The sequence below is a fragment of the Equus caballus genome, chromosome 5 (assembly GCF_041296265.1).
Source record: "Equus caballus isolate H_3958 breed thoroughbred chromosome 5, TB-T2T, whole genome shotgun sequence".
Taxonomy (NCBI): domain Eukaryota; kingdom Metazoa; phylum Chordata; class Mammalia; order Perissodactyla; family Equidae; genus Equus; species Equus caballus.
This window is the reverse complement of record NC_091688.1, coordinates 80,443,037-80,462,322: the sequence shown is the minus strand read 5'-3', so window position 1 is coordinate 80,462,322 and position 19,286 is coordinate 80,443,037. Positions and strand designations below refer to the sequence as shown.

At 39.5% G+C, this 19,286-nt stretch overlaps 1 protein-coding gene across 3 annotated transcripts; it reads right to left on the bottom strand.

The window, feature by feature from the left end:
• Positions 1–256: 256 nt before the first annotated feature.
• LOC105761007 (uncharacterized) lies at positions 257–18,797 on the bottom strand. Of its 3 annotated transcripts, none has more exons than XM_070266410.1 (12): positions 18,540–18,797; positions 14,369–15,379; positions 13,830–14,038; positions 13,203–13,330; positions 12,127–12,236; positions 9,183–9,379; positions 8,595–8,837; positions 6,115–6,395; positions 4,604–4,816; positions 2,149–2,251; positions 1,651–1,844; positions 257–553 (listed from the first exon to the last, which is right to left on the bottom strand). In XM_070266410.1, the coding sequence occupies exons 3-12, from the start codon at positions 14,017–14,019 to the stop codon at positions 437–439; spliced, it is 1,776 nt and encodes a 591-aa protein (XP_070122511.1). In that variant the 5' UTR covers positions 14,020–14,038; positions 14,369–15,379; positions 18,540–18,797; the 3' UTR covers positions 257–436.
• Between the last annotated feature and the right edge of the window lie 489 nt (positions 18,798–19,286).

Sequence of the window (19,286 nt, the reverse complement as noted above, 5' to 3'; positions counted from 1 at the left end):
ACACTCCAACCCTATACTAGGACCACATTAAATACTTGAGTAATAGCCTAGGGCTGAGAATATTGAGAAGGGTGGTGTATGTGTGGGGAAAAAAGTGTACGCTGAGCAGGACCTGCCTGATATGATCCCATTGTAATATACATCCCAATTATACAATTTAAAGTCTCTCTAGAGTCAATATGTATGATTTCAAATATAGGATCCAGTGAGGGAAGATTCCGGTCATTAGTACCATAATTAAGCATAAACTTAATCATTTAAGGTAAAACAGTATCTTCATCCTTTATTTCATCTTTGCAAATTTTATAGCTCAACAAAAATGGAAGCATCATGATTTCAAGTTTAGTTTTTGGCAATTGTTTGTTGTTCTAAAGCTGCTCATTCAGCTTATTGCTTGTGGAGGAGAGATGGTTAGGAAATTACATTCCTCGGATTTTTAGAGTATGTTACATACTCCAGCTGGTGCTCTGTTTCTCATTCGGATAGCCTGCATCTCCTGCTGAAGTTTCCTGCTCTCGTTCTGGAATCCTTCCTTGAGAAGTCGTTCCTGTTCCTAAAAGAGAAAGTGGAGACTGAACTAGCACAACTTAAAACATTTTCCACATTTGCCAAATTATTTCCTCTGTCAGTACCCACATTAATTCTTCATGAGTTTTTGGAACTTATTTTTGAAATCCTTTCCTCCCTTAACTTCCATTACATCAATCTCTCCTCAGTCTTCTATGCCTGCCAATAATTTTTCTTGACTTTAGCTGTAGAGATGTTCCTTTCTTATACTTTCTAAATTATTAGTGATCCAGAATTACATTCTTAGCCCCCTTTCACCTGCATACAGCACAGTCTTTCTGAAAAAACTATCATTTTTTTCCCTTCAACTCTGATCTATGTAGTGTGGACTCAAATATATTTCTAAGAAGGTAAGGAAGATGGGTGATCTCCAATGGGAAAGTTACTACATGATTCAGAATCACAGCACACGTTTGATCAGAGAATTTAGTAGAAGTCTCCAAAATTTGGTGGCAGAGATAACAGAAATAAGTAGAAGAGAACAAGGTCTGACTTGGTCCATACTTTATTTCTGAGTGTACACTCAGACTCAACATAGACTCAGGGTAGGGCTTGGAGAACAGGAAGGTCATAGTGGCCTGGGTATTCAATTATGTGGTTAACTGTGTAGATGGTTATGGAGTCTTACTCATTAGGGTGCCTCCAGAGATAGTCATACCAGGTACTGCAGAAAGAACGTCACTATCGACTCCACTCAGTAGGAAAGACAGACCAGATATTTTCCACAAGGCAGGACCCAGAAAATTTACTTATCCCTCATGAAATTGTAATTCCCTCATTTGAAAAATGAGAATGTAATAGTACCTATAACATAACATGAGGATTTGATCCCAGAATGTTTGTGAAGCCATTGTGCAGTGACTGGCAATGAACAGCTACTGTTTATTAGTGATTTAATGATGAAAGATTCCATGAGATTTTATCCTGCAAATAAATAGCCTTTAGTAACCAGAGATCGTCAGGGGTAGAAGCAGTAAGAGAATGAAATGTCTCCTACTATTTAGGCCGGAAAACTTTAACGTCTAAGCACTGTTTTTGAGTCAGCACAGTGGAAGATAAAGTGGGGATGGCACCATCGAATACCTGAAGTTTAAGAGCGAGAGTCCTCTCCTGCTCTGCCAGCAGCTGGGCCCTATCTCTTTCCATCTTCTCAGTCAATTGTTTCACGTGTTCCTGATAACTCTTTTCTTTCTGTTCCATCATCTGCTGATTCTTCTTTTGCATTTCCTCCAACATTTTCGTTGCAGCTTCTGCAGATTCAGCCTTTATACGTTCCACTGAGGAAGGAAAATAAGCAGAGAAATATGAGGATTACATTGTGATAGACTTATTTTGCCTTTCACTTTTTTTGTGTGTTTGTTTTATCCCTATTTCTTAGAGAAGACATCTTGTGGTAATTTTTGCACTGAGTAACCAGAAGACAGATGATCATAAATACCAGTTAAGACAAAAATCCCCTAGAACTCTGAACTATGCATGCTATTCTTCGCTCTCCAATAATGATTCCACATAGACTAACATGGTTCAAGTTAACGCTCCTAGGGCTTTCCGACTAGCTAGAGTGTTTTCATCTGTTCTTGCCTTCAATCTCCTTTTCCTTTTCTGAGAGTGACTGGTCAGTCCGGAGAAGCGCATCAGCCACGTCTTCCTTGGATTCCAAGTACTTCTTCAGCATGTCCTCTGCCTAGTGACGCAGAGAAAGTTAGAATTAGGAAATGGGGACTAAAGCAAAACCCAGCAATACATCCGTTAATTCAGTTTAATCTTCCACCCATGTAACAATCATTTTAGAATTCATACAGCATCTCAAACAAATCTTGCCTAAAACCCAACTCTAGATCCCCCCTCAAATGTGTTTCATTCTCAATCACCCCAAGTTTAATGTTTTAATTAGTAACTTTGATCTTCTAACTGGATGGGTTAAAATCTTTGCAGTCATCCTTGATATCTTCTTTTTCTCACACATCCCACATACAATCATCAGCTAATTGCATTTGCTCTAGCTTCAAAGTAAAACCAATCAGAACCCATCACTTGTTGCCTGCTGCTCCCAAACACCCTGGTCCAAGACATCAACACTTTTGGCTGGACAGACCATTGCATTAGTTTCATCATGGGTCTCCCTGTTTTGACTCTTGCTTCCCTACCAGTCCCCACTCTTCAGAGCAGCTAGTATTATGTAATATCGTTGTGGGGTTTTTTTTGCTGAGGAAGATTGACCTGAGCTAACATCCATACACTCATTGCCAATCCTCCTGTTTTTCTTCTGTTCACTTGAGGAAGATCAGCCCTGAGCTAACATCTGTACCAATCTTTCTCTATTTTTTTGTATGTGGGACATCTCCACAGCACGGCTGATGAGCAGAGTAGGTCTGTGCCTGGAATCCAAACCTGCGAAGTCGGGCCACTGAAGCAGAGCATGCAGAACTTTAACCACTCGGCAACTGGGCTGGGCCCTATGCTATGTCATTTTAAGATAGATCTCTTTACTCTTATGCGCAAAATCCACTAATGATTTTCCAACTCTCTGAATAAAGTTCAAACTGCTCAGTGCTTTCAAGGTGCTACGTTGTGTGGCCTCTGGCCTCTGACCACCTCTCTGACATTATCTCCTGCCACCTCTTCCTTTGCTCACTGCCCTTCTGCCACATTTCTTGCTATTTCTAGAACAGAAATCAATTAACTTTTCTGTACTTTTCCATTGTTTGAAATTTTCTTCCCCTAGAGGCCCATGTGGTTCACTCCCTAACTACTTTAAAGATTCTACTGAAGCATTATCTCATCAGAAAAGTCCTCTATAAAAACTTACACTTAAAATAGTACATTTCCTTCCTCTTCTATACCTTCTTTACTTCTGGGCACTTGTCATCACTGTGATAGGGACTGCTAGAGTCATCTTAATATTATTCTCTCCTTTGTCCTTAGTACCAGAACTCTGAATTTTTTTCTGCCTGGGCACATCGTGGACCATGATAAAATGTTGGATTTTCTACTCAACATCCCTGGTAGGTGAGATGCCCATATGATTAAATTCTGGCCAACATCACTTATGAAGAGGTGTTAAACGGTATTTTTTGGAAATTGCCTTAAAAAGAGTAACCCAGAGACCTTTCACTATTCTGTTTTTTCCTGTTTCTTCCACCTGTGATGTGGAACTAATGAGTGAAACTCTAGGAGCCACCTTAGCCCATAAACGACCTTGCAGACGAGGCCTCGTGCTAAGGTGCTGCGGGAGAATAAAGGAAGGGGCCTGGGGCTGAGATGATTGTGGAGCTGTCATCGCAGCCTGAGCTTAGTCTTCCTCACTCTTGTATACAAGAGAGAAAGAAACTTTTGTTCTTTTTTAAGCCACTCTCAAGTTTTTTTTGCTGGCTTCTTAAAAAAAACATAATATGCACCCAAACTTAACTCTAACCTAACCTGATACCTAAGAGTAAAGAGCGTGGAGTTGTTATCTGGATTTCCATTGCAGCTGTACCATTCATTTCCTGTATGTTCTAGAGTGAGTTCCTTTACTTCTCTGTGTCTCATTTTTCTTATTTATAATATGAGAATATTCATGATATATACTTCATAGGGATGTTGTGAGAAACGAATGAGTTAAGCCCATTCATTTCCTGAAAAGCGATAAGCTCCACATGAGTGTTAACTGTTTTATTATTATTTTTGTCTGTAAGCTATCATTTATTTATTGCTGATAAATAGTTGGAGAGAACTTTGTTTGTTTTTTTAATTGCCATAACCCCAGAAACTTGACAAGACCTGGCATATAGTTAGTCCTGAATAGATCATCGTTGGATGGTTGGATGACTAAATTAATGAATGAATTCTACAAACATTTTTTGAGGGCTCCATCTGTGCTTGCAAGGAAGAATCTGCTCTTTATCCTGTGATGGGTTCTCTTAATTGAATAAATCAGTGAATGGATGAATGAAAGGCAGAGGCACCAGGCACCAAACATACTTTGGTTGTTCCCACTGTAGATTGAAAGAGTCACTTCTCAAGTCCCCAGAAATGGCAGTCAGTAGGTAGTTACCTGTATCCCCTTCCTGGGCACCTGGTAGTACTTATTCTTCAGCTCCTGTTTCTTCTGAATAAAGAGATGATAACCTCCCGGTTTAGAAAATGCCCCTTGCTTCACCTCTTCTTCTAGAGGACCAAAAATATCCTGAAGTAATGCCATGCAACGATCTGATGACGCTTGCATGTTCTGCTTACAAAAGTCATCTCGCTTTGCTTCTAACTGGGCCTGTGAAGCGAGAAAAGAGCACAGATGGTATGGTCAGCCATCAGGAGGCTATTAATCACACATAGACTACTGAGAAATGCTTCTGCTGCAGAGACTGTGGCATATAAAGAGGGCCACACCCCTCACCTTGTTATAAGATTCTATCTAGCATATTCCTAAGAAGAGAGCTGGTTTAAAAAATACATCTACGTCTCTCTTTGTGATAATCATTTCCTGCTTCAGAGAATGATTCTCAAAGCACAGACACTGTTCCATATGAAACTTCTCTTTTCAAGTTTCTCTTTTCAGGAATAATTTCAGAAGCACAAGCATAAAAGTAAGGCAGGCCTGCGTGGAGTTCCTGATTCCACCACTTTGTGACACTCAGCCTTCATGAATTGATGTTTCCTTGTTGGTAAAACAGGGGAAATTATATCTGTCTCATAGATTTCATGTCAGCATTATATGCAGTGAGATAAAGTATTAAGCCCAGTGAGTTTTCCGTAAGTGCTCAGTAAAGGCTCAATGTTTATTGGTACATTCTTTAAAATGAGAATATCTTTTGCATATTTTCTCAGTGTAAGGCTAATGAAGGTAATGAAGATCGTACCCCAGGTATTTTCAGTATTGAGAAAGACTAATAGAACAGCATATTTACCTACTTTAAGTCATTCAAGAAAACTTATATTTCAAGCTTATTTTAGTCTAGAAGGATGTCCATTATCTGCTGATCTTGACAATCTAGTTTCACCAGAACCTCTGAATGAAGTAAGGTAAAATTTGTAGAACCCTGCTTTCCAAGTCAGGGGGTGCATTGTCACTTCTCAAATGATTATTTGCCATGCAACAATCCTTCCTTAATTTGGAAGGGCTCAGACTGAAGACATTCTCCAACAGCACTCTTATGATTGATTTCTCTTCCACGGCTTTCTGAATGTTTTACTGTTGCCTTACATTAAACACAATATGTTTTTAGGGTTTTCAAAAAGAATGAAATTCTCCCATATTATTAGCAGGGAACTTGAAAGCACTGTGTCTCTGATTAACTTTAAAAGAGAAAATAAAATAATTTTATATAAATAGAATTTTACAGTTTACCTATTTGCTTAAAATATTGCATCCAGAGCGGGGAAATAAACATAGTCTGTTATGGTACTTTAGGATATATAAGTAAGGCTAGAAGTATTGTATTATTTTAGTAAAGATTGCAAATGAGTACACATAACTAAGTGCTGTCGTCTTGGGTCTAGGAAGAACTACTCATTATCAAGGAAGGCTCAGATTTGTCTGCCTGTCATGAACTAAAACATCAAATATACCCCTAATTCCTTCTGGAACTTTTGTTCCACATCCTTGAAAGAATTTTTCATGAAGACTTCAATGGCCTCTTTCTCGTTGGCCCTGTGCAGGTCCAGAAGCTCCTGGAGGGTTTCCGTGGGCAGCTTCACCCTCTGGCCCATCTGCTGATCATAGTGGGCCACGGCCTTTTGTACTGCGGCCGAGTTCTCTATCTGGGCCAAGGCCAGGACTGCATTCTCCATGCAGGGAAGATCCCCACTGCTGATGGCATTGACATAGGTCAGCACCAGGCTCTCCAGACCTACAACAGAGAATTAAAAAAAAAAAAATAGTGACTATCAGTTGGTGAGAGAGAGGAATAAACTACATTCTGTTTAGTCCTGAGAATGTAAATTTAATTATTTTCTTCTGGTGAATCAACTGCTAGAGTATTTTGTATACTTTTCAAGTGTCACAAACAATAGTTTTAAGGATTTTGTGAGGGAGAAAAGTGATGGAACACTTTGTTAACATCTAGGTTCACAGGAGTTTAAAGCTTCTCTTTCTTCTTCCTTTCCTCACCCAAAGGGAAGATGTTGGGATGAATGGATTAGAATAAGGATATTTTAGGGTCTAAATATTAGGTCTTGATCTTTCCTCAGCCTTCCAAACTCTCTCTTTTTTTTCTTACTTCCTTTCCCCTCCCTCCTCACTTCTAATTTATGAAAAAAGTCAAGGGGAAAACTTAGGTTTTGTGTGTGTATATATGCCTGTGTGTGGTGCAGGCCACTTGTCCTGTGTCTGGCCTAGATAAGTGGGTCTTCCTAGGTATTCTCTCATCAGAGCTACATGCAGTATGACCAACTCTTCTAGGGGTTCACCCAGGGCTTTGCTGGTTTTAGCAGTGAAAAATCGCACATCCCAGGAAATTCCAATCTCGGGCAAACTGGAGTGGTTGGTCACCCTACAACTAATAGTACTTTGGGACTCAATCCTGGGCCTTCTCTTCTCTTTCTATAATTTTAAGTACCTTCCATATGGATAGTCATGAATTTTATTTCCTGCTTTGACCTGATTTTTAAGCCTTAATTTGTACCTTTAAATATCTACATGATATCCCTTCCTGTATAAATCAAAGGAATATCAATATTAAATAATCCAAATCTAAACGACTTCATCTACTCTGAAAAACTATTCTTCCTCAAGACAGTTTTCTCATTCCTCTCAAATAACATCCATTCTAGCAGTTACTTAAGCTCAGAACCCTAGAGTCAGGCCTGACACTTTCTTCTAATTTCTTCCACACTTCCATATTCTCTCCATCATCAAGCCTTAGAGATCTGAGATTCAAAATATGCATGGATTCTGTCCATTTTGACCATCTCCATTGCCATAATCTTAGCCTAACATAATCCACATTTAATTTTAAAATATTGAAAATATCATCCATCTTCCCATTGCCTCCTTTATAGCCCTCCAACACGTTATCTACAAAATACTCAGAAGGATAGTTTTAGTGTATATGTTAAATATATATGTTAGATAACCTTGTAAAGTTATCTTTATAAATTAGATAACTTTACCTCTCTGCGTAAAATTCTTCAAGATCCTCCCATTGAGCTTAAGCTCTACCCCTTGAAGTCACCCACCAGTCCTTTCAAGCACTGTCCCCTGCACACTCTCCAGTCATGACACTGCTCTTGCTCCCTTTACTCTTGTTTGAATCACACTGTCTTTCTTTTACTTTCTTGAATCTGCAGAGTTCTTTCTTGTCTCAGGCCTTCTCACATGATATTATCTCTGTCTACAAAGCTTTTCCACCTGTTCTTCTGGTTAACTCCTTATCATTTATAAAGTTCTCATCCTACATGTCATTTTCAGAGACAAATATTCTTTTCATTTGAATCTAAATTATTTCCCACCTGCTTACACTCCTTACTCTCTCACAGCAGCCTATTATTTTAACTTACTTTGCTTATCACTATTTATCATTATGATTTAAGAAAAATTAAATATCTTTTGCTCTTGTTTTGCTAGAATGAGGATAGAAATAAAACATTTTGATACACCATTATACCCCGTGTTTAGTGCATTGCAGGCATTCCTAATCAATACAAATATTTCTGAACTGATGAACAAGAGAATTGTGCTGGGGCTGGTGCCCATGCCTCACATAAGTGGAATATTTACCTTTTTATGACTTTGTCAATCTATATAGATCTCCTGGAAGGGCATTTCATAATTAGGGAGCTGAGAAGTTGGTAGAGAAGGTTACTACATACTACACTGGAATTGGATTCTGGTTCTTTTCCTTATTCATCTTGCTCATATGAATATTAGATGATATAGAAAATAGTTTTAGCTCCCATGTAGAGTTCACAATGTGATCCTAATGGTGTGTTTTCGTTCGTATCATTATATTATGTGTTTGTCGGAAGTAACTCTTATGCCTCCCTCTTTTATTCTCTACAGTGGGTGAAAGGAAATTCCAGGTAAGAAGTGGGGAGTGAAAGGGACTCACGAGGCCCATTGACTATGATGCCGCCTGAGAGAGTCTTGGCTTTGGAATGGCTGAAGATGTAGGAGCAGAAGTCTGCAACTTGTTCTCTGAATTCAGGGTCCAGATCTTCCTCCTGTAGCTTCTCCAGTTGGACAAGGTACTTCCTGGGAGCGGGACGGTCAAAGATGAAGCACTTCTTCTTTGGGAAGAACTTTCGGATGCACAACCGAGGTTCATTAAAGCTTTTGCTTTTTTCATCAGTACCTAGAAGAATGAAAACTAGATGTAGTACAACTTCAAACTAACTACCTCAAATTTATGACTCTTCAACTTCATAATTTGCACAAATCCTATGTAAAGAGATAAAAGTTATCTAATAATGGGTCAGAAATTAAAATATTAAAGGATTAGTGGAATAAAATTTCTTTCTCCAAGAAGAAAGAGGTTAAAATTAGATTCAGTTGATTCAGCCAAGGAATGTTTTCATTTCCTGTAACAGAACAACCAGGATAACACCTTATGAAATTATGATTTTCAGCACCTACACAGAAATGGCCATTCTGATATTGTTTTCTCCTTTTATGATACCCAACCATCAGTCCCAGCAACCTTTCTTTAGCTTCAGTGACAGCTCCAGGTACTCGTCAGCAGTGATGGGTTCTCCATTGGCTTCTAGCTCCAGGGAGAAATCTCTCAGAGTCCACACAAAGGTTGGAAAGAAGCTCACGAAGTCAGCTGAGTCTTCAAGCTCACTGTTACTGGGTGAGGATTTTGCCCTGATTCGCTCTGTCAGCTCTGTCACGTAGCTGAAATGCTAACATAGGAAAACTGCAGAAAAGGAGTAGCACTGTTTATGCTATATTTTCTCCTAATACTTATCTAAGATAATTTTCCCTCTTAATTAGCTTGTCATTCATTCATTCCACATTTATTGAGCACCTATTTGAACCAGGCACTGTCCTAGAGACTGAGACTATTGCAATGAGTGAGACAATGCTACCGTGATAGATCTTTCATTCTAATGAGGGAGACAGATGATAAATAAATAAACAAAAATGTAATAAAATCTGAGGGGCCAGCCCGGTGGCTCAGCAGTTAAGTTTGCACATTCTGCTTCTCAGCAGCCCAGGGTTCAACCGGTTCGGATCCCAGGTGTGGACATGGCACCGCTTTGCAAAAGCCATGCTGTAGTAGGCATCCCATGTATAAAGTGGAGGAAGATGGGCACGGATGTTAGCTCAGGGCCAGTCTTCTTCAGCAAAAAGAGGAGGATTGGTAGTAGTTAGCTCAGGGCTAATCTTCCTCAAAAGAAAAAAAAATCCGAGATATCAATATTGTCTTGAAGAAAAATGAATAAAGGTAAAGGTTAGAGAATAACTGTGTGTGTCTGTAGATGGTGATGGTTTCTGTGGTTGTTCAGGTAAATTCTCTCTGAGGTCATTGCTGGGCACTGGTCTGCATGAATTGTGGGAGCCAGCCATGCACAAATTCATTGGAGGAACATTCCAGGCAGAGGAAATAGCTCCTGCAAACCCTTGGACAGGAAATCACTGAATATGACTAACATATAGCAAGAAGGCCAGTGTGGCTAGGACAGAAGTCCTAGAATGGATGGGGTCCAGACCATGTAAGCTCTGTAAGCCACAGAAAGAGTTTGAATTGTAATCTAAATTTAATGGGGAGCCATTGGGCACATTGATCTGAGAGGGGATATGACCAGATGCTTGTTGTTAAAGGATCTTTCTAGCTGGTGTCACATCTGAGAGAGGCAAGAGTGTAAGCAAAGAGAAGGGTTAGGTAGTTAAGAAGATAGCCCAGATGAGAGAAGATAGAAGCTTAGACTAGAAGAAGTGGTGAGAATTGGTCAGCCTGGGCAAAAACCCTTGACAGAGGAGTTGACAGGACTTGCTGATTAATAGCTTCTAGGATATGAAGAAACAAATTATCCAGGATGCATCCTAAGTTTTCCATCCAAAAACTGTGTGATTGCTTTGGAAATATATCGTGATTCTGAAGAAGTACTTTTGAACAGGAAAATTAAAAGTTCTGTTACTTTACATGTTAAGTTTGAGATGTCTCTTACACATCTAAATGGAGATGTGTAAGTGGCTAGATACACAAGTTTGCACCTGAGAGCAGTGGTCATGATCGCATACACAAATGTTATGGCAACTGACACATAGGTGCTACTGGAAGTCTAGACGCTGGATGAGATTGCCTAGGGACTGAAAATAGATGGAAAATAGAAGATGCTCATGAATTAAAGCATTATAATATTTAGAAGCCAAGGAGAGAAAAATGATGCAACAAAATAAACAGGAAAAGTACAGCCAATGACGAATGTTTAATATTAGGAAACTGTGGTATTCCAGACACCAAAAGATGTGATAGTCTTAGACAAGAAGAAGAGATTAATTTTATAAAATGCTATGGAGGGATCAAATAATATTAAACCTAACCATCTGATACAGTATCATGTAGGTAATGTTGACAAAAGTTAATTCAAGAAAGTGCTTCAAACTAAGTTTATAGAAATGTTGAAGTTGTTAGGTAATGACCAAAACTAGATCATATAGGAGAGTGGAGAATAAAGATAGGAGGACGTGATGGAACTGAGCGTTGATAGTGTCAGATGAATGTGTATGGGTTATTAAAGTCTCTAAGAATACAGTGAACTAAGAGCTAACATTTTTAACAAATGAAAAGTATGTTTTAGGGAAGTTGGTAGATGGATAGCATAGGGGCAGCACATGTGCTTCAAAGAAGCTTCTCTTTCTTTCTTTCTCTTTTTTTTTTGCAGGGAAAGATTTGCCCTGAGCTAACATCTGTTGCCAATCTTCTTCATTTTTTTTTTCATCCCCAAAGTCCCAGTACATAGTTGTATATCCTAGTTGTAAGTCCTTATGTTTCCTCTATGTGAGCTGCCACCACAGCATGGCAACTGACAGACAGGTGGTGTCGTTCTGCAACCTGGAAGTGAACCTGGGCCGCCCAAGTGGTGAGCCTTGAACTTTTAACCACTAGGCCATCAGGGCTGACTCAAAGCTTCTCTTTTTAATGAGAGATGAATGAGAAGGTACCTGCAAGCTGTCATAAGGAGCAAGGAGAGGTCATCTAAATTTTCTGGGACCTGTGATATGCAAGTTATGGGAGAAAAAAATTGCCGCTTACAACCACTTGAGATGTCTGTAGGGGAAACAATGTCCACAGGGTATAGACAGAACTCAGTTAGAAGGAAATATTTAGAGAAGATGATAAGCATATAGAGATTTGCTGAAAGAGAACATGAGTTCTAGAGGATGTGGAGGGTTTGGCAATAGAGATTAAGTCAGATAGAGAATGTACAGAGCCTTGTGCAGCTAAGTGCTTAAGCATAACATGTGACCAGAAAGGCTTGGACTTCTGGAGGTGATTGTTATAAACTGAGGTGTTGAGCATAATGGGATTTGTTAAGGAAGGGGCATGTGAATTCTGCAGTTGCCCACAGCTGTACCTGGTGAAAATATGAAACATTTTCTAGAGTTAGTGTTGTTCTGGACCACAAAAAGGATACTGCAGTTGGTCCATGGCCTGCTGGTTGATGGTTCCCATGCTGTTGTACACAAAGGTGCTGCTCAGGAGGACTGCCAGGGCAAAGATCCAGGAGTCATTCTGGTTGTCTCCCTGAAAGTCAGTGAGAAAGCCGAATAGAAGAGCAACTAAGAGCACATGCTTTCGATTCAGACGGACAAAGTCTGAACCCAGCTCTGCCTCTATATAACTCTGAAGCCTTCCCTAGGCAATTTTTTTCCACCACTACAATGAATTTATGAACATTTAATTCATGGTGTTGTGAAATTTAAATAAGGCATGATATATAGATACACATGGGAGTGTAAAGCACATAGACACTTGATAGTAGTAGCTATTATGATCAAGTACTAAAATTAAAACCGATCTCCTGAACTTAGATTATGATCCTATTCCATTCCCATGACATGTCATCATAAGAAACTTTTCAGACGGTAGTTAAAATATGCCCCTTAATAAGAGTTTTCTAAGTCTAAGACTTATAAGAATAATAATGTATGATTCTTTATGGACAAAGGTGTTGTCATCAGCTCTTATACTTTGCTTCTCTTACTAATAGTACAGCTGTGGTCAAGATCATTCTTACCATCTTTCTGGGTTGCCATTGTGAAAGGTCAGACATGTTTGTAAAATGTCTAGTCAAGTTTAGAGGCACCTTCAGCAGCCTCACCAAAATATTTCACTATGTCATCAAAGAAAAATGACTAAAAAAGTCATTAGCCTTTATTTTGTGGGTTGCACAACCTATCAATCGGCCTTAGCCTCCACTCTCAATGCTCATATGTGTGGCCAGGTGGGGCTCAGCCTTGAAGGTATGCAACAACTCTTTAATTAGCCTGTTACTCTCACACTTTATGCTACTTTCCTCACATAAAGCTCACTGTGTTGGCTTCAAATTGGACACAAGGTCAAACTTTGACCACTACCAAGTAAGTGAAAAGAATAATACATGAAAGTGATAAGTTTGATAAGTTTGAAGTGTAAATCAAGGCGGGGAGGAACAGTGCAAGGAGAGCTCCTGATGGGGCATAAGTAGGATTTCAAAGATTTCTTTTTTACCTTCTCTACATCCCCGAGCCCCTCGGTGTCCAGCAGAACTAGAGAGTGGTTTGGCTTTTGGGGATGAGGCACACACCACATCCAGATCCCCTTCGTGTGAGACTGCACCGTGGAGCCCAGAGAGAAGCCTGCAAGGGGGAGTGGGCATAAGAGGAAGCGGAGTTTTATTTTCAGGTGGATCAGGAAACTGAGAAAAGTTGACAAAATCAGAGTTAAAAAAGATAAGTGAAACCACAGTCAGTATTGATCTTAATTACAATCAGAAAAATAGGGAAATTAGAATATCCAATACAAACTGAAATATTTATTTTATCTTAAAATCAGCGTAAGCTTGATGTTATACATAAACATTATAGTAAATGTTTTATATTTTATTATTATGTATAGTAATTTTCTTTATTACTACCTTATTCCTTCCAGAAAGGGATACTTTAAAAGGGGAAATGAAGGCAAAGTGGGAAGAGTGTCTTGACTCTTATCCTCCAGAAAGGAGTCTGTCAGGGCATTAAAAGTTAGCTTTCAATATTCCTCCTCATCTCCAGCTTTCTCTCCTCACATGACTGTGCTCGATATTGGTATTGTATGTGGACAGAAGGGAGTCAGCAGAGCACTGCTGGTGCCACTCACCCTTTCTCTTCCCGGCCAGCTTGTTCATCAGGAAGGATTTGCCTGTGCGGTAGAGGCCCACGATAGCCACCACCACCACAGGCTGCGTAATGGCAGACAGGATCTTCAGAGCCTCCTGATTAACCACCAGTCCCCCGTTAGTGTTCTCAATGAGGCACACTGGGCCTGGCATGTGGATCTCTGAGGCCATGGCCAGGGTGTCACCTTATCTGCAAGGGAGGAGATGGAATGGAAAGCAATTTCTAGTGAGTTAGCTGCGTGAGAAGTTTACAATATGGACTAATATTTTGCTTTCTGTCCTTGAACTTTGTTCCCTGTGCATTTCAAGAATCCTATGTCCACTTTAAGCCTGACTGTAGACTATTCCACTGGTGCTCTTTAAGAATAACTTTATTTCGAAATAGTTTAGACTTTCAGAAAAGTTGTACAACAGGTACAAAGAGTTTCCATATAGCCAGTTCCCCAGCTTCCCCTAATTTTAAGATCTTATGCAACCATAGAACTATTATTGAAACAGGATTTTAACATTGATACGATACCATTAACTAATCTGCATGCCTTTTTTGCGTTTCACCAGTTTTCCCACTCATGTCCTTTTCTGATCCCCGATCCAATCCAGGGTCCCTCATTGCATTTAGTTGTTATGTTTCCCTAGTCTTTCATCATTGATAGATCCTCATTTTTACTTTGTCTTTCAAAATCTGGACATTTTAGAAGAGTCCTGGACTGCCATTTTGTAGAATATCCCTCAATTTTGGTTTTTCTTATCGTTTCTCACAAGTAGAGTGAGGTTATGCATTTCTGCCAAGAACGCCGTAGGAGTGATGTTCTGCCGGTCTCAGCGCATCGGATCGAGGGATTCGCGAGGCACCTACTCTGATGCTGTGACGTTAACTCTGATCAACGGGTTCCGGTGGTGTCTGCCAGATTTCTCCACGTAAAGTTAGTATTTAGCTCTTTGTAATTAAAAAGTACCATTTGGGGAGATTTTTTGAGACTGTGCAAACATAGTCTCATCATAATTTCATATCATTTTTAACGCTAATTTTAGCATCCACTGATGATGATTCTGGCTTGTAACAATGGTGACTGCGGTGTTTGCCTGTGGGTGATTTTGTATGTTGACCATTCCTTCAACATTTATTAATTGAAGTTCTACTGCAAGCAAGTAAGTAAGAGCTGTCCGTTCTCCATTTATTTATTTACTCTTTTAATTATTTAGTTGTATCAGTATAGGCTTATAGATATTTATTTTATTCTATGGGATTCAATACTTTGTTATCATTATTTATTTTGTCACATAATTTGTCCCAGATTTGTTTATTAAGAGCTCCTTCAGGCTGGCTCCTAGGTCTTTTGGCATGCTCCCATCATATTCTGAGCGCTTCCTTACTTTCTGGTACCACAAAGTATTCCAGGTCCATCTTGTATTTGTCCTGGTTCAGCTCTAGAATCAACCATTTCTCCAAGAAGCCATGGTTCCTTTCTTTGCATAATAGTACTTAGATGCGAAGATATCACACTAGGTGTGAGCATTCCTCCTGAGAATACTTAGGGGACAAAATTAGGAAATTTAAGTATGTATACTAGCACATACATACACACACAACTATATTTATTTCTTTATCTGTCCACTTCTATGTATAACTTTGATTTCCTGTTGATATTCCCAACGCCAATCCAACATAGCAGGCTTAATTCAAGCTTTCCCCTTTATTTATTTAAACTCCTTTCTCTGACTATGAGAGGCCTGGCTCTCATTTTCTGTAATAAATTTACTTATTTGCTCAATTCCAGTATACACATATTTTCAAAATTTATAGTCCATACTCTGTGATAAATAAGTTTACTCACTAGAGTACAATATTAGTATGAAGTTCTTTCTGTCTTTAGTCTTTGTATTCTATCAGAACACTGTATTCAATGTTGCTTAGTTCTTTCCTTTCTCATCCTCTCCAGTGTGGTTAAATTATTCATTTGTGATACAGTTAGGTTCACTTGTCACTGTTTGTTTCATTTTGGTGTCCCCCCGCATCTTGGTTGGTTTTAAGTATGTGATTATTTTGTGAGTATGTGAAATGCTACGTGTCTCTAAGAGTCAGCCCTTTCCAAAAAGGTGTGCTCAGAGAAGTGTCACTTCTCCATTTTGCCACTCCATTCCCATTCCACCTTTCTTTCTATTTTTACTACTCCATTATCATCTATCCTCTATAAGTACCCAGGCTTGCTAATTTCTGGTTTATGCTTCCTAGAAATCCTTTTCACAAACGAGCAGATACATGTATATTTTCTTATTCACATTTTCTAACATGAAAGATCACGTGGTATTAGATATATGGAAATCATTCCATATCAGTTCATAGCGAGCTTACTCATTCTTTTTGACAGGCCTACTCCATTATGTGCATTTACCAAAGTATATTCAACTATTTTCCTTTGTATGGGCATTTAGATTGCTTCCTTTTTTTTTTTTTTCTGGTGAGGAAGATTAGCCCTGAGCTAACATCTGCAGCCAATCCTCCTTTCTTGCTGAGGAAGACTGGCCCTGAGCTAACAATCATGCCCATCTTCCTCTATTTAAATGGGATGCCTGCCATAGCATGGCTTGACAAGCTGTGCGTAGGTCTACACCTGGGATCTGAACCAGTGATCCCCGGGCTGCAGAAGCAGAGCGTGCGAAGTTAACTGCTGCACCACTGGGCCAGCCCCACTTCCCATTTTTTTCAATCACAACCTATGTTGCAATGAATAACCCAGCTAACATTGTGTGTATTTATTTTCATATTGTTGCAGCTGTTTCTTCAGGATAGATTCCTAGAAGTGGGATGGCTGGGTCAAAAGATAAGAGCAGATACTTTTTTGTTATACATTGCCAATTTGCTTTCCAGAGGGTGTACCAGATTGCATTCCCACTAGTTCATCATGTATCTCATTTTCCAGAAAATGGAGATTTTCCGTCTGTCTCACATCTTCTGACTTCTTTACCAAATTTCGTTTTGAAGCTTTGCACCTTCACATTTAGATCTTTGGAATGATCTAATCTGAGCTCTCTGAGCTCAGGTATGTAGCAATAGGCAACTTTCATCTAGAGAATTGTGTCAGATGTATCTATGTACTTTGAAACACAAACAACATCCTAACCCAGCCTTGAACCTGGTTTCTCCCGCATCTGTTCCTGGGCAGGGTCTGGGTCAGACTGAAGAACTCAGGTTCCCCAGTGGCTCTTCCCCCCTCACTGTGCAGGAAGTTCCCCAGCTGCCACTGCCCATCCTGTCTACCCACTTTCTGGCTCCTAATCCTTGCTTTGCACCTGCATTCACTTGTTTTTCACCCAAAACTGATAGCTCAAATATGACTCTTACTCTGTTGAATTTTACCCAATTATGTTGCCAGATTTTGACCTCCCTGTGTTTTAAGATTGATTCTTTACTATTTCCACATATATAAGCTTACATATTGCTTTTACTTATTTCAGGTAATGAAGCTATAGTTCTGAAACATCATCTTATAAATCAAAGCTTCTTTTTCTCTGAACTGTGCTCTATATAGAGTTTTTATTCACACAATTTTAGGCATGACCTCTTTAACCAGGACTTGATAATTTTGTAAAACTGAAAGGAGTGATGGGGCCGGCTCTGTGGCCGAGTGGTTAAATTCGCAGGCTCCTGGGCGCGGACATGGCACCACTCGTCAGGCCACGTTGAGGTGGCGTCCCACATCCCACAACTAGAAGGACCTGCAACTAAGATATACAACTATGTACAGGGGGTTTTGGGGAGATAAAGCAGAAAAAAAAAAAGATTGGCAACAGTTGTTAGCCCAGGTGCCAATCTTTAAAAAAAAAAAAAGGGGTGAAAAGTCTCCCTTTAGTAATGCCTTAACTTTGTGTTTTTAACTTCAGTGCCTCAATCCTTGTAACTTGAAGTGATCGTGATATAGCATTTGTGAGCTTTTTGAATTACAAACACGTACAGACCCCAGGCATGCCATTTTTCATTCTTATCCTATAAGAAAGAGTGGTTTGCTTCCCCTGTAGTCGATTACTTTGACTTGCTCTTGCTGAGGGCTTATATCTAACAGGATGCCAGTCTTGCCTCCTATCTGGCTTCCCATTTCTTCAGGGGAAGATAGCAAAAGGAAAATCCTGTTTCTTTTTTCCATGATCAGGACCCTTTTCTTCTTACAACTGTGGCCTACAGGAGCTGCTGGCCAGTGAATAATTGTCTGATTTCATGCCATGACGCGTGCGCTATAAAATGGGAATCGATCAACGACTGGCTCAGGAAAAGTGGCTGCATAAAGATGTTACAAGCTTCTAAATTATTATAACTTGTTGCCTCTTTCTGCAGACCCCAAGTTGCCTAATTTCTGTTCACCTAGCACTCTAAAAGTTTGCAATAAAGAAATGGAGTATGAGCTTTATTAAGGAGGTTTTATCAAAGACAAAGGTAATTCAAGAAAGTGCCAAGAGAGAAATAACAATCTTAAAATGTTCCAGACTCTCAGTTCAGACTCCACCTCTGCTGGAACCTCATTCAATACAGTGCTGGTTGGTGGGCACCTAAGTGACACCCTGCCGCCTGATAACTTCAGAATTTCATCTGAACGCATGTGCCAGACCAGGCACAGCTGCAGCCTATCTTGCGATGGTCATTTTATAGAAAATTAACTGACCCGTAGAAATCCCCTCCCACCCTAACTCAATCTTACCGAAAGCAGAGATCCTTCGGAGTCGAGCAGACAGCAGCTTCGTAGACAAAGTTAGAAGTGCTTATCCTCTTCCCTTTGCTTCTGACTTTAGCTGTGCTGGTTTCTCTTGTTTTCTCTCTCACTGGCAATCTGGGCTTTTACTTTACTCCTTCAATGTGCTAGAACTTCCCAAATTTTCTTCAGAAACCAATGATTAGAAATCAAAACTAACAAGCAACCTCTGCAAAGAAATAGACTAAAAAGGAAACTGAAAGCACTGAGTCCAAGGCAGTCACTCAGCAAAGGAAAAGCTGAGAGCTGTGCTGGTGAGACATTCTGACATGATTTCTCAACTAGATTTCTCTAATTTTATTATTAGAAGACATCTTAGAGACTGCTTGCAATAAAAATAAAAGGTTCATTGGATCAATTAAAGTAATGCCGTTTATTTCATGTTTGTGGGCCAGTTTGAAGAGGATGACAAAAATCTCATATTTTTCTAGGCTCAGTTGCCTGGAATATTAGTTTCATTCACAATGGACTTGATTACTCATGTTTGGCTAGTGAGATCTCTCTTCTCTGAGGGAATGACCATGTCTTACATGCTTTGAATTCTCAGTATCTAACCCAGGTACTGGATCTTAGTACTTAAAAAATACTTAATAAATAATAATGAGGATAGCTTCCGTTGTTTTTTTTGCACACTTGATTCAGACCCAGTGACAACTTCCTTATGTAGATCATCTCATTCTTATTACAAAAACTTTT